Genomic DNA, 14,092 nt, shown 5'->3' with positions numbered 1-14,092 from the left:
AAGCATAAAGACTAGGCAAAAAAACCCAAACTAAAGAAAAATAAACAAAAAACAAGCCAAACGAAAATGGAGCAATTTGCGGCACAAATATGGCAAGAGCAGCAGCAACAACAACAACAACAACAAAAACCACAACAGCAAAAGCAATCCATTGACGAGGTCATCCCTGCTGTTGAACAACACGAACTGCAGCAACAAACTCCAACAGCAAACACTGTTGTTATCGTCGACAAACTGCCCGCCATTGAAGCAACCATTATTGACATTCCATTGCCGGCAGCGACATCATTATCCTGCCCTACATCGACAAACACCCACACACCCACTGTTGCAGCAGCAGCGACGGTACCACTGGCATCGTCGCTGTCTTCCACAGCCACTTTGTCCGCCTCGTCCTCGTCCTACGACACCGATAGCAGTACAGCGAGTAGCACTTGCTGCACACGACACGGTGAACACATTTACATGGAGAAGGCACAACATAAATTGCAACAAAAGCAGCAACAAAAATACCTGCAGGAAAACCACCATCAGCAGCGGCATCCACATCAGCATCAGCAACAACAACAACAGACGAAGAAATACGCTTGTAATGCGGATCCGGAAGCGGCGTACTTGAAGAATGATTTGAGGCTACATTGGCCATTCTTCATGCTGGCGATCTCGCTCATTGAGGTGAGTTTCTAAAAAAAAAACAGTAATTAATTAAATTGACAGTGAAGCTAATAGTTTATGAAGTAAGCGAACTATATTGTAATTATATGTATTTTTGTGAGATTAGTCATACTTCTCCGCTAAGTATCCAAAAATTGTTTTAAGGCTTTATGCACAAAAACGCTGCTGGAATACAATTACTCCATAATTCTTGTATTGTTTTCAAATGCATACTAAAAGTTTTAACAGCGATGAGTGCAGAAATTTTACTACTACATAGTGTTTGTAGTTTAAAACTGAATTTGAACATTTTCTATGACGAAAAATTGGCTAGGAAATCCATCGAGAAATCCCTAATTTTTAGTTAGAAGTTACTTCTTTAAGAAATCGGTAGCTGACGTAGGATACTTCTGAGGGCATTAGACATACTTAAGCATAAAGCCTACGTCTACATCTTAAGAAAGAAAATCGATGTCGAATACATATTAGGCAACAAGCAGGGCGAAGCTCACGGGCAGAAATGGGAACCAACCTAGGGAAATAACAAGAAAGCTGGCTTAACTAGTTGAAAGCAAGTCTGCTAGACTCATACCGGCCCTGGAACCCTGGGCCAAACAGATGCTTCGGGAAAACCAACTATCTATTATAATACTTATTTAGCTACTATCTGATCACTTGTACTTTAAGAAATACTACCTACACTAAGAGGGTGAAAAATTACTCCAGTTCGTTATCTGGTTCTCTTTCTGGCAATTGCTTTGAACTCCTTTCAGCTTATCCCGAGTTGCTTTGCCTCCCGATCACTGTTCTTGTCCACGTATTACACGGCCTGTCAGACAACCTGCCTCTGCCGCTTAGCCTCTGTTAGCGACTCCTCATTTGAGATTGTTTTAGGCTAAAACATTTGGAATGCGAGCAAGAATGACGCAACGATCTAAGAGCATAGAGAATATAATAATGGCATAAAGATCAACGGAAAAAATGCGCAGCAGTAAGGAAACTTATTCCTTTCAGAAGCAGTTTCTTTGAAGCAATGCCCTAGTTGAAAAAGCGGAATCTGGACCACGCTATAAAGATGCGAAAATTGGTCCGCAGCGCTTTAGCCTCCGCGCATATAGCTGCTGGGTTTAAAAGTTTCGAATCGTACCAAAACAAGAATACGCCTCATATTATTTCCACTTGATTTTTTTAAGATAAAATTAGTATTACTTATGTCTTATTATTATTTTTATTCGTTTTATTTTTTTATACTTTTTTATTTTGTTAGATATCTTTTTTATTTTCTCATTTAATTTTATTTTCTATTTTATTTTTATTTGTTTTTTCAAGTAGATTTTAAAATTTATCTGCCCTTCTTTAAACACATTTTTTTCAGAACAAAATTTATGTTTAAAGGGCGAACAAATTTTAAAACCTTTTTGAGAAAACGGCCATTACTTTATTCAGTATTTTATTTAAATTAACCTTTTTATTTTTTTTGTGTATTTCATTTTATCTTTTTTGTTTTTATTTTGTTTTAAATAACTTTGTAAATTTTTTTTTAGTCTATATTTTTTGTTAAATTTTTTTCATTTCCTTATCTTATTATATTACCTTATTTAATTTTTATGTTATTTTTTACATTCTATTTAGTTTTTATTCGTATAATTTTACTAAATTTTTCTTGTAGACAGCGAAAATTCTTTTAATTTATTTGAAATATTTTTAATTATTTTTTTCTTTAAAATTTTTTTGCTATTTTATTTTTATTTTCTTCATTTCGTTAAATTTTTTAATTTTAAGTTAGCTTTTTATTTTGTATATTTAATTAGACTTTTTATTTTTATTCTTTGCAATCTATTTAATTAGAATTTCTTTTGTTTTATTTTTCTATTATTTTATACCATTTAATTTTCTATCTTACTTTTAATTTGTTTAATTTATATAATTTTATATTCCATTGTTAATTTATTAAGTTTATTTTCTTTTTCGTTTATTTTTTAATTTTTTTGTTTAGTTGTATTTTATTTTTTTAGTAATTTTTTTTAATTTTACCTTGCTTTATTTTGTTATTCTCAATTTTCTTTATTTATTTTGTAGTACCAGTTTTATGTTTAACTTAGTTTTTCTTTGTACATTTTTACCTTTTAATTTTAATACTATTGGCCGTTTTTAGTTCTTGGTTTTGTCTAATTTTTTTATGGTTGTTAGAATTTTGCGCTTTGTTTAGTTTAGGTTCATTGTATTTTTTCTAATACCGTCACAAACTAGAATTTATTTGTTACTCATTTTGTTGTAAAAAATCACAAAATATGTAGGTATGACTGACTGTGTAGGTACTACTCAATTATTTACTTTACAGATTTTTTATTAGATAAATATTTTGTAAATTAATAAAATTATTCAAAAGCAAATCATATTACATACGCATGTACGTATGTATACCGAAAATATCAAAAAAATCAAGCTTAATAAAACCAAAACTTTGCTGTTTAACAGTTCATCGCACCAAATAGAATGGATTTGTTTTCATTTACAATTTGCTCAATTATTCATAAAATAGTTTGATTACAATTAATTGAAATTGTTTAAATTGTTGGAAATTTTCACGAAAAATATGTGGGGCGATTTAGCAAATTTGGAATATAAAATATTTAAGTTCACTTAATCAACATATGTACACACATAATTATATACATATGTATCTATTCATTATTTGGTTTCTTTTTTCGTTTCCAACCAACACAATTTGCGCATTTCATTGGAATCCATAAACCAAATCGGACATTTTAACAATTTGATTAATTTAACGCATTAGCTATTTACTTTACTAAAAATACGCAAATTTTCCGCTAAATTTATTTTATTTATTTTTAAATTTTCCGCATAATTCAAATCCAGCCAAATTCGCTGCTTCTAATTAATCATAATTTCAGCTAATTGCATTTTTAATTTTACGGAATTTCCACAAAATTCACGCAATTGCGTGATTTCCAAATAAAATTAGTTCGCAAACAAATAAAATATGCCAAAACTTTTTCAGTGAATTCATTGTACATTAATTACATGTCAAAAAAATAAAAAATAAAATACTTAGTATCGAAGTTAAATCGTGCTCGTCGAACTGTGAGAAATTAAATAAATACAGAAAATAACCGAAATTATTATTTCACTATAAATTTTCATAAAAATCCAGCAGCGCCTTCCTGTGACAAAGTTTTTCAGCAGACGACTCATATGCTGTAAATAAAAAAGTTATACAGCCAATAAATGGTCTAGCACAGATACAAGAAATAAAATTTTATACACTCACATGTATCTGGTATGTATGTATGTAGGTATATTAGGGTGCATCACTGTCCATACAAAAAAAGATGATGCAGGCAATAAATGGTCTAGCACAGCTGCAAAGAAATGAAACTCCATACACTCACATATATCTGGTATGTATCTGGTATATATTAGGGTCCATCACTGTCCATACAAAAAAAAAATGGAATTATAAAATTTTTATATTTTAAGACTTCTGTCAAAATAGTTCGAGAAAATAAGTTATAAGTGAGCAGAAACCGATTTCGAAATCAAAAAATGTCTTTATTTTGATTTGGTTGATAAAATTTTTAAACCATTTCATGTAGACCTTTTAAGCTTAAACACTGCTACCATCTGAGTCAATTTTTTGGAAAAAAATATTTATAAAAAACTTATTTTTTTACTTTCAAATCGGTCCAGCTCGCGTAAATATAAATTTTCCGAAATATTTTAAGAGTCATATCGCACACGTTCTTCAAAACTGGCACAACTCAGAATTTGGCATTTTTGAAATTACATATGCACTAAAAATGTACACAGAGCCTTAATTTACCTTTCAGCTAAAGCTGGAGCAATTTTTTGTTATAATTTGTTGAAAAACTAGAAATAGTTTTTCGCATTTCTGACCTACGTGTAATTTTGAGTTGTGACACTTTTGAAGATCGTGTGCGATATAATCGGCCCTACCACGAATTTCACATGAACAAATATATTCCCAAAAATTATAAAGCAAAACAAAAACAATTGATCCCGATTTGTTTTTGTTTTGCATGTTAAATTATGGGAACGATTTATTCACATGGAATTGGCCCATTTAATAAAGGCAATTTCTTATCGCGAGGCACCCTAATGTGCATATATGTATGTATGTATGTAAATGTGCTTATACAAACACCAGGATGAACTGCTATGTACGTACCAATCAATATGGCGTTAGCAGCAACGGCGACAACGTTAAGTGGCACAACACAAAAACGGAAGTAGTTTTTCTTTTACTATAACTACACTTACCTCTTAATGCATACATACATATATACATATGAAGATACATACATATGTATTCCGTAGCTTGTGGCAACGGCGGTCAGCGAAACAACAATAACAATATTAGCTTCACGTACCCAAGTAACAAGCCAACACAATTGTAGCTAAGGAAAAAAATGGCGCACGAGTCGCCTGGCGCCCCAAAATCGATTACACACTGTCTGCTGTGGTCTATATATATATGTATGTATGTATATGTAGTATATGTACTAGAACTCTGACTCTAGCTTTGGCTGTGGCACGTTCGAGTCTGCCGACTCGGCTGGGTGGTTATTCAGTTAGCTGATTGGGTGCGCGCTCCATACATTTGTATGTATGTATGTATATATGTATGTATGTATATATGTATGTATGTACCCTAAAAACATAAAAGTATTCCAATTGTTCACTGCTAGTCGCATAAACTTTGAACTACTACGATTGCTATGTCACTGCTACAACTACTGAAAATACAACTACAAAAAATACAACAACAAAAAATACATACATACATATGTATGCATTTAACTGGTAGCGTTATATATCTAAGGCGAGACAAAGTTGTGATTCCATAACGAATTGAAAAAAGCAAATCACCAACGATTACGACGAGGACTTTTTTGAAAATATGTACTCTCCTCGTGGGCCCAGCTTGCTGGACTATGTCACAAAAGTGGCATTGGATGTATGCAAAAAAAAAAACACTCACACTTCCTGCCGCCGTCTAGTAAGCTTGATTCTGCGTGTATGTGTTTCTCACGCGCCTTGCCGCCTTTTTTTTTATCTATAAACTATGCTACCTTTTTCTGTGCAATTTATGCGCTGCCATTTTTAATTTTATTTTACTGTACTTCCGAAAACTTTTCTATTTTCACAATTCACTCGGCAATAAAAGTTTTTTGTTTTTTGTGTTTTTATTTCTACATATATTTTGCTATGCGAACAATGAATGTAGACAAGGAGGAAAGGACCTTTCAAAATATGCCAAAATCAAAAATTTCGAAGTAGCAGGAAAATCGTATGCATGACAGCATGGGCAAGCAAAAACAAAAGGGATACTAGGATATTGAGTGAGAGAAAGGAAAAAAAAAGCTAAAAATGCAAACACACAATTGTGACTCAGCCAAAGGGAGCGGCGAATGGCAGTAAAAAGCAAGGGGACATAAAAAATTGCATACACGTTTTTTTTGTTGTGAAGGTTTTTAGTTTTATTGTTTTGCTTTTTTGTTTGTCCTAATAGATTGGCCACTCTCATAGTTTTTATTTGACTCGATTCTTATTGCTGTCGTTTTTTAAGTGAGTGCTTTTTTTATTTTCAATTTCTATTTTTTGCTAAATAACTGCAGCTGCATGTCCATCTAGAGTTTTTTGTTCTCCAAAATTTTTGCGGCTTACATGTGCAGAACATAGGAAAAGGTTTGCATTAGCTTATGTATCGCCCCTACAATTCATTCATTCGAGTTTTGCAAGGATTTTTGTAGCGAAGAATGTTTTATACATAGCATACGAAATTACATTTACATACATACATATTTGCCATGCCAAGTACATATGGCTTGTACTCTCTTTAATGAACAGCACTGTATTTTGGCAGTTTTTGTTAGTCCTTTGCGTTTGGTTCCAAAAAGCACCCCAGCAACTAGCGTTTTTATTCAAACGAAAATTTTTGCCGCAACCACAAAAGCAATTTTATTAGTCTTTCTTGCACACACGAAATTCCAAGCGTCGTTGTTATGAAAATAGAAAAGGTACTGTGAGTTTTTACCAGCCTTTACGTTGCAAAATTTTTGTATAATTCTTATACCATAAGGAGAGCTTTAAAGTTTCTAAAGCTTCTTTTTAAATACTTCATAAAATAAAGGTTAATTTTTGAACCTTCCTAATACTGCGTTCACACTAAGTAGACAAAATATTTAGTTTTTCAAATTTTATATTTATTTTCTAGAATTAAATTAAACAGCATTTCCAAAATCTATTGTGCGTTATATGTTTGAATTTTTTTAATTCATAAGAATCTGGCTCGCATTACGTTACATTGAGTGGATGAAATTTTTCTTTTTTATAAATTTTCATTCGAAAAAGTGAATTGAAATTTTTATTTTTAAATCTTCCAATACTGCATTAACACTTAGATCAAAGCATGGCATTCGATTTTTAAGAATCACAAAGTTTTTTTTAAGATTTTTTTCTAACTGCCGGATTTAAAGGATATTTTTACACACAGTGGATTACAATTTATTCTTAAATCTTACTATGTTTACACCTAATGAATTAAAATCTTTTTTTAAATACATTTGCGCTATTTAGACAGATGGGTTCACTTTTTTAACTATGTGTTCTTCTGTTAACTTTTTTAAATCTGTTTTATACTAAGTTCACACGTAATGGATTAAAATTGGGTTTCTTCTGCTTAGTATCTTTCGAAATTTTTCTTTTTGTTTTGAATCGTAGTTTTGCACAGCCTGAATAAAAATATATTCTTTAATTCCTTTTCACATGACTATTTTTTTAAGAATCTTTTATAAGATTTTTTGAGAAACTTACTACGCTAAAGGGTTGCAAATTATTTTTAAAAATATGTAAAAAAGAAAATTATTTTATTTAATAAATTTATTTTGTATACATATTTTTAAAGACTAACTTCAATATTTTACTTTTACACATGGCGGAATACAATTTACTTATGGCACGTTTTCACATAGCAGCTGTTTTTCAAAATCCGTTAATTTTAGGTTCAATGTTTAAGATTTGGGTATTTTTTTGGTCGTTGGCTGAAAATTAATAATTTTATATGTGATTTCAAGAGACTCAAAATATTTTTGTAAAAAAGTTGATATTCTATTTTGAGTAATAAAAAATACATTTAATAAAGTTAAAAAAAAACATGTATCAAAAAAACAAATTTATCTTCAGAAAAATCTTTTATGCTAGTATTTTCATAAGAATTTGAATTTTTAGTAATTTTGGGGTTACATTAAAAAACATTTCTAACTCTTATTAAATTTTTTATATAAATTTGACATGCCGAATTTCCAATATGAATTGAAATAGCAACGAATTTGTGCGATTTAAAAACACTATTTGGAATCGAGTTTAAATTTTTTTTAATGCGCAATTTTGTTACTAAAACTTGTGTCATTTAATGCCTGGTGGAAATACGGTATAACAACAATTTTGAATACTAATCAAAGGTCCTTTAATTATAGAAAACATTTTTGAAATGTTTGATGAAATTCCCAATTATGTCATTAAAACTTTTTTCATTTTATTAATGCCTTGTGGAAATACTGTATTACATCACTTTTGAAAACTAATGCCGAATTTCCACTAGACAATGAAATGACAAAAAATGTCATGTGTGTCTGCATAATGACTATTTTTGTGAACTTAATGGCACGAAAGTTTTTTAATGCTCAACATTGTCATTAAAGCTAAATATGTTTTGTAAAAAAATACAAAAATTCCGCACTTAGACTTCTGGAAAACCACAGCTTTCCTAGCTTGAGCGCATTACCGTTGCTACTTTATTGCAATTTCTGATAAACAATTTGTCTTGCGCTACCAACTTCGCTTCGTTTGTGCTGCACACTCGACAAGTGGAAAACAACTTTTTGGTTGACAAGCATTAGACTACAAAGACAAGAAAGAGTAAACAAAAATATAATCTGGTGACTACAATTTTTTTTATATAATTTTTAGTTATTCATTTTTCATAATTCTCAGTCTCTGCGAGTAAACATGTTTTTCGTTGAAAATGCATATCCTTTCTTGGTCGTCGAGGCTGCATTTCTGAACTATGTATTGGCTTTTTTGGCACCGAATACCTTTCTTTTTCTACTACCGTAGCATGCATTTTCAATTTACTTCGCTGCATTGCACGCATTTGTGACAAGTGAACGCACAATGTGAAGAAAATTTATGTGAATTTTCTGCGGACAGGAACTGTATAAATGAATTTCCCCTCAACTTCTGCCTGCAAAAGCCATAATCCTCTCTTTTTATATTAAGTAGCTGCTTTGCCAAGTTGATGGTTGTTTTAAAAACTTGACTTTTAGCTGACTTTTTAATCAGCAGTGAAATTCGCAAACTATGAAGGAGTAATGAGCAACGCAAAAAGTTGAGCGCAGTTGTTGGCAGGACAGGAAAATGCTTAAATAACATTGGCAAGACATAAAATTGGCAGGGGAGGTAGAAAATTTGGGGATGCTAAAATGGACGAACCTGAATGTGTATTTCGGTATTTTGCGATATTTTTAGTATAATTTCGTAATCCGGAAACTTCGGACTCGGCCTCGTTTAATACAGCAATTCAATGTAGTACTCAAAATTTAAGGAAATTCATATAAATCAGGACTCTGAAGTTTAGGAATACTATAAATTTTGGGTATACATAATTTCGGAATTGGTTTAATGCAGGAATAATATTTCCGGCATTTCTTTTAAAAATGTAGACCTTAAGTTTTGGAAATCTTTTTAGTTTTGGGATATTTTTAGTGTAATTTCGGAATCCCGAAATTTCGGGACTGGCCTCGTTTAATTCAAAAATTTAATTTAAACTCAAAACTAAAAAATAATCATACTAATTTCTGGATTTCGAGATTCATAGATTAAGTATTATGTCGGGACCCCGAAATTTCGGTATTGACGTCATTAAATGCAGAGCTTGAATTTAAGGAAATACCTTAAAATTGATATCCAAAAATTTTGGGTTTTATCAATTTCGGTATTTCGAGTTTGTAAGCCCGAATTCGGCATTTCGAAATTGCGGTTTTTGCTTCGTTAAATTCAAAAATTAAATGGATTGTGTACAAAAGATTAGCGGAAATTCCTACAATTAAAATCTCAAAATTTATGAAGAATTTATTGGATATTGAAAAATTAATATAAATTTAGATTAATCGAAAGCTTTTTAAAGTTTTTTTTTAAGGATTTTTTTTTACTTTCAGTACTATTTTTACAATAAAAAATTAACTTATACTCTTATTATTGAAACTTTAGTGTTATACTACTTACAAACAGACTCTAAGTAAATTCATATCTTAGCTGTAATAAATGTCTTATCCATACTCATAACACACACACACGCTAATCCTCTTTCTCTCTTCGCTCTCATCTCCTTACAGATCGCAATTTTCGCTTACGACTCAGCCACAGTGCCGGGCACGGCGACAACACGTCAACTCATCCCACACATGCCCATCGCATCCGATTCGGTTTTCATCTATCGTCCCGATCGTCGTTTACAAGTGTGGCGTTTTCTCTCCTATATGTTTCTACATGCCAACTGGTTTCATTTGGGCTTCAATGTGGTCATTCAACTCTTCTACGGCATCCCGCTGGAGGTAATGCACGGTTCGGCGCGTGTGGCGATCATTTACTGTGCGGGCGTTTTTGCCGGTTCGCTGGGCACCAGCGTAGTCGACTCGGAGGTGTATTTGGTGGGCGCCAGCGGTGGCGTATACGCAATGCTTGCCGCACACTTGGCCAACATAACACTCAATTACAGGCAGATGCGTTATGCGGTGGCGCAATTGTTGTCGGTGTTGATATTTGGTGAGTTTAGAAAACCAATTTTCTTTTTCTCACTTACAATTAGTTAAGGGGCTAAGAAGCTAATGGGGCAGTGGGTATTAGTGCTAGTGAAGTAAGCTTTTTTGATTTGTTTACTTAAAGTGTGGCGTGTAGTTGAAATGTGCGAGTTGCGGTGCCATGCTTTTTTTTCTGATCAGCGGGCACATTTCATTCTACAAGCTCTTTAGTGTGCCCCATATTAGTTTTTTTTGTTTACTTCTATACACGGTTAAAAATTTCGGTTTTAATTTTAAACTTTTTGGACTACATATATGACCAAACTAAATTCAGTTTCAAATCCAAACCTTCCAAGTTTAAAAAAAAGAGAGCCAATATGTTGGGTTTAGAATTTAAACAATTCGGTTTAAATGTTAAACCCAAACATTTTCATAATTAAGAATAAAAAAAAACAATCTTAAATTTCATGCTCCGTCTGGTTGGGATTGAACACGGACAGCCTTGGTAGCAACCAATTGTATCAAGCATCTTTGCACACTCAGCTACAGCCACGCATGTAAATGTGCTTTCATATGTTGAGTTTGAATCAACACCACAATTCGCTGTGCAAACATATTCTATTTCGGTTTAGATTTTAAACCAAATTTTCTATATATGAAACCTAGAAACTAGAATTAAAACATTTTGGTTTGATTTTTAAACCACGAACTTTTTGGGCTAAAATTTAAACCAGAATATATTAAAAATTGCGTAAAACTATTGAATGGCTTAAAAAGTAGACTATAAAAGTTTAAAAAAGGCAGTAGTCCCAGCGCGGTTTAAAAATTAAACCCAAATTTTTGACCGTGTACAGTTTCTTCAAGCAACTGAACCCCAAATCAAAACAAACTTCTGCTAATCTCCGCACTTTTTTCTATTCTTCTCTCTTCTCTTGCAGTTTCTTGCGATCTGGGTTATGCGCTATACTCACAATATCTCGATGCCGACGCGGCGATCAAGCCGACACACATCGATCGCACTTGGCCCAATCTCGATCCCCCACCAGTCTCATATATCGCTCATATGACCGGAGCGCTGGCGGGCTTCACCATCGGCCTACTGGTGCTGAAGAATTTCGAACATCGCGCTTATGAGAATCTTATTTGGTGGCTGGCGTTGGGCGTCTATAGCGCCTTCACTGTCTTCGCTATCGTTTTCAATCTGATCAACACGATGACCGGGCAGCTGGTAGAGGAGCGTAGCGAAGTTGTGGCACAACAGTTGTTGTACGATTTGGGCGTGTCGTAAAAAGTCTGTTTGCGATTATGGACAATTTAAGCGAAGAGGATGCAAAAAAAAACCAAAATAACTCGTAAAAAGTTTTAGTGAAAAGGTTTGGCTGAGCAAGCAAGAGAGATTAACAAAAATGCAGTTAGCGCAGAAGAAAATAAGGAAAAATTATTTCAAATGAAAGTACGCTCGAATTTAGTGCCGCGCGCGCGTTAATTAACCAAACAGCTAGGAAGTTAAAATAGCAAATATCGCAAACTTCAAATTTTACTCCTACTAAATATTTTAATTTTGCGCATTTTTGTTAATCCTTTTTATATTTAATTTTTTTTTTTGTTAACAATTACTCTAACGTTTAAAGCACCTAAATATTTTCGTTACAGTTCTTGTTTAATTTATCATTTAATTTCGTTACTTTTTTACTTGTTTTTCATATTCAAATATTTTGCATCGAACGCAAATAAAACCCCCAAATCGTATAAACAAATGTTGTGATAATACCAAAGACTGAATTAATTTTGAAAATAAAAATAAATAAATAAAACACACACACACACACACACAAATGTGCATTCAAGCACGCTTGAATGACATTTAGTTATAGCATTAAGAAGTGAAGAGAAAAAACATTTATTTATTTAATTAAAATATTTTTTTAATATAAAATTGTAAACATCAATGCACAATCGGGTCACACACACACACATATACAAAAACCAAATATTGTAAATGCGGTTAAAGTGCATTCTGACACTTTTGTAAATACATACAAACTGAAGTAGCCTAAAGGTTTTTCGAAAAAAAAAACATAAGCGAATACAAGTACAACGCTTGGTTTATATAAATATATGTACATATATGTATTAGAAAAAAGTTAGGAATCATCTCCTCGTTATCCCCCGCAAGTAATAATAGTTAAACTAAAATGTGAACTGAAGTGTACATTAAACGCTATAAATCGCATTTTCACACAAAATAACGCACTAGTCAACCAAAAACAAAAATTAATGAAATATAAAAAAACAACGCAGTCGACAATTGGCCGGCAAAGGGAGCGACGAAAGCCGAGGTGCGGCTAACGAGTGCACGCTTGGATAAAAAATTCAGTTTCTTTTTTAATTAAAACAAATTTTTTTGTTCGAAATTTTCAGCATATTAAAAAATTTTAAAAAATAATGCGCGTCATTGAGGTTTTTTCGGGGGACACTAATATTAAAAAAATATATATATTTTCGGAAAATTTTTCAGTTTCTAAAAATGTAAGGTTTCGTGAATTGAAACTTAAGTTTAATCAAAAAAATTGAGTGTTCGAAAATTTCAAAATTTTTAAAAATTTCACACCGTGCGAACATAAATCTGCACGCTTGAACAGAAAACCTGAAATTGAGATTTTTTCAACTGAAACAAAAATTTTTCCAAACCTAGGATTTTCGAAAACTTTCAATATATGTATTTAATAAATATTTGCGAATGATAAATTTTTCATTACAGCCAAAATTGTGCGATTTTAAGAGTTTTTTTAATTAAAAGTACAATTATTTCAATTTCCAAATTTTCTTCGAAAAATTTCGAAACCGCGGCTCACATGTGTCTACGCTTGACCAATTCGCTAAATTCATTTTTTTTTTTAAATCGCAGTTAACATTTAAAAAAAATATGGGTATTAAGTTTCGAAAAACTTCAAAATATTTGAAAATAGTAAATAAATAATTTTTCGTTATATCTTAAAAAATTTTAAATTTCATTTTGGTATGAATTTTTTTTTTTACATTTTTTAAGAGGAATATAAAAGAAAAGAAATTGGGGCATGTTCATAGTCGAAATACAAAACTTCGCTAAATTAATATTTTTTTTTAATTGCAACTATTATTTTTCGAAAATTTTCAAAATATTTAAAAATGGCAAATAAATATTTTTTGACTTAAAAAATTTCAAAAAAACATTTAATTTTCATTTTGGTTTGATTTTTTTTATTGTTCCTCTTTTAGGAAGAATATACCAAACGAAATTTGGGCATATTCATAGTCGAAATAAAGTATTATGATAAATTTAGTAGCAGCATTTTTTACAGACATTATCATAGAAAATTGGGTTTGCTTTTGGCCGACATTTTCTTTGAAAATTATGTCAAAAGGATGCGAACTAACTTAAGTGTCGACTTAATCTTGACTATGAATACGCCGCCTTAAATCTAAACATTTTTTAAAGTAATAGTAAACATTTCCATCTTAATCTCTTTATTTATTTTTGAAATTATCGAAAGTTTTACCTTCATATACACATGAATACTGATAATAAATAAATCACAATTATAAAAACGCAATAA

The 14,092-nt window shown here is 31.7% G+C and overlaps 1 protein-coding gene across 1 annotated transcript; it reads left to right on the top strand.

Annotated features, from left to right (window-relative positions):
* The first annotated feature begins 6 nt into the window (after positions 1–6).
* On the top strand, positions 7–13,424 carry LOC118754896 (protein rhomboid-like). Its single transcript, XM_036489767.1, has 3 exons — positions 7–675; positions 10,092–10,521; positions 11,435–13,424. The coding sequence occupies exons 1-3, from the start codon at positions 67–69 to the stop codon at positions 11,782–11,784; spliced, it is 1,389 nt and encodes a 462-aa protein (XP_036345660.1). The 5' UTR covers positions 7–66; the 3' UTR covers positions 11,785–13,424.
* Positions 13,425–14,092: the final 668 nt, after the last annotated feature.

This window comes from Rhagoletis pomonella, unplaced genomic scaffold (assembly GCF_013731165.1).
Source record: "Rhagoletis pomonella isolate Grant_MI unplaced genomic scaffold, Rhpom_1.0 Rhpom_scaffold_04870, whole genome shotgun sequence".
NCBI classification, from domain to species: Eukaryota; Metazoa; Arthropoda; class Insecta; order Diptera; family Tephritidae; genus Rhagoletis; species Rhagoletis pomonella.
The sequence above is the reverse complement of the archived record's forward strand: the minus strand, read 5'-3'. Positions and strand labels throughout refer to the sequence as shown.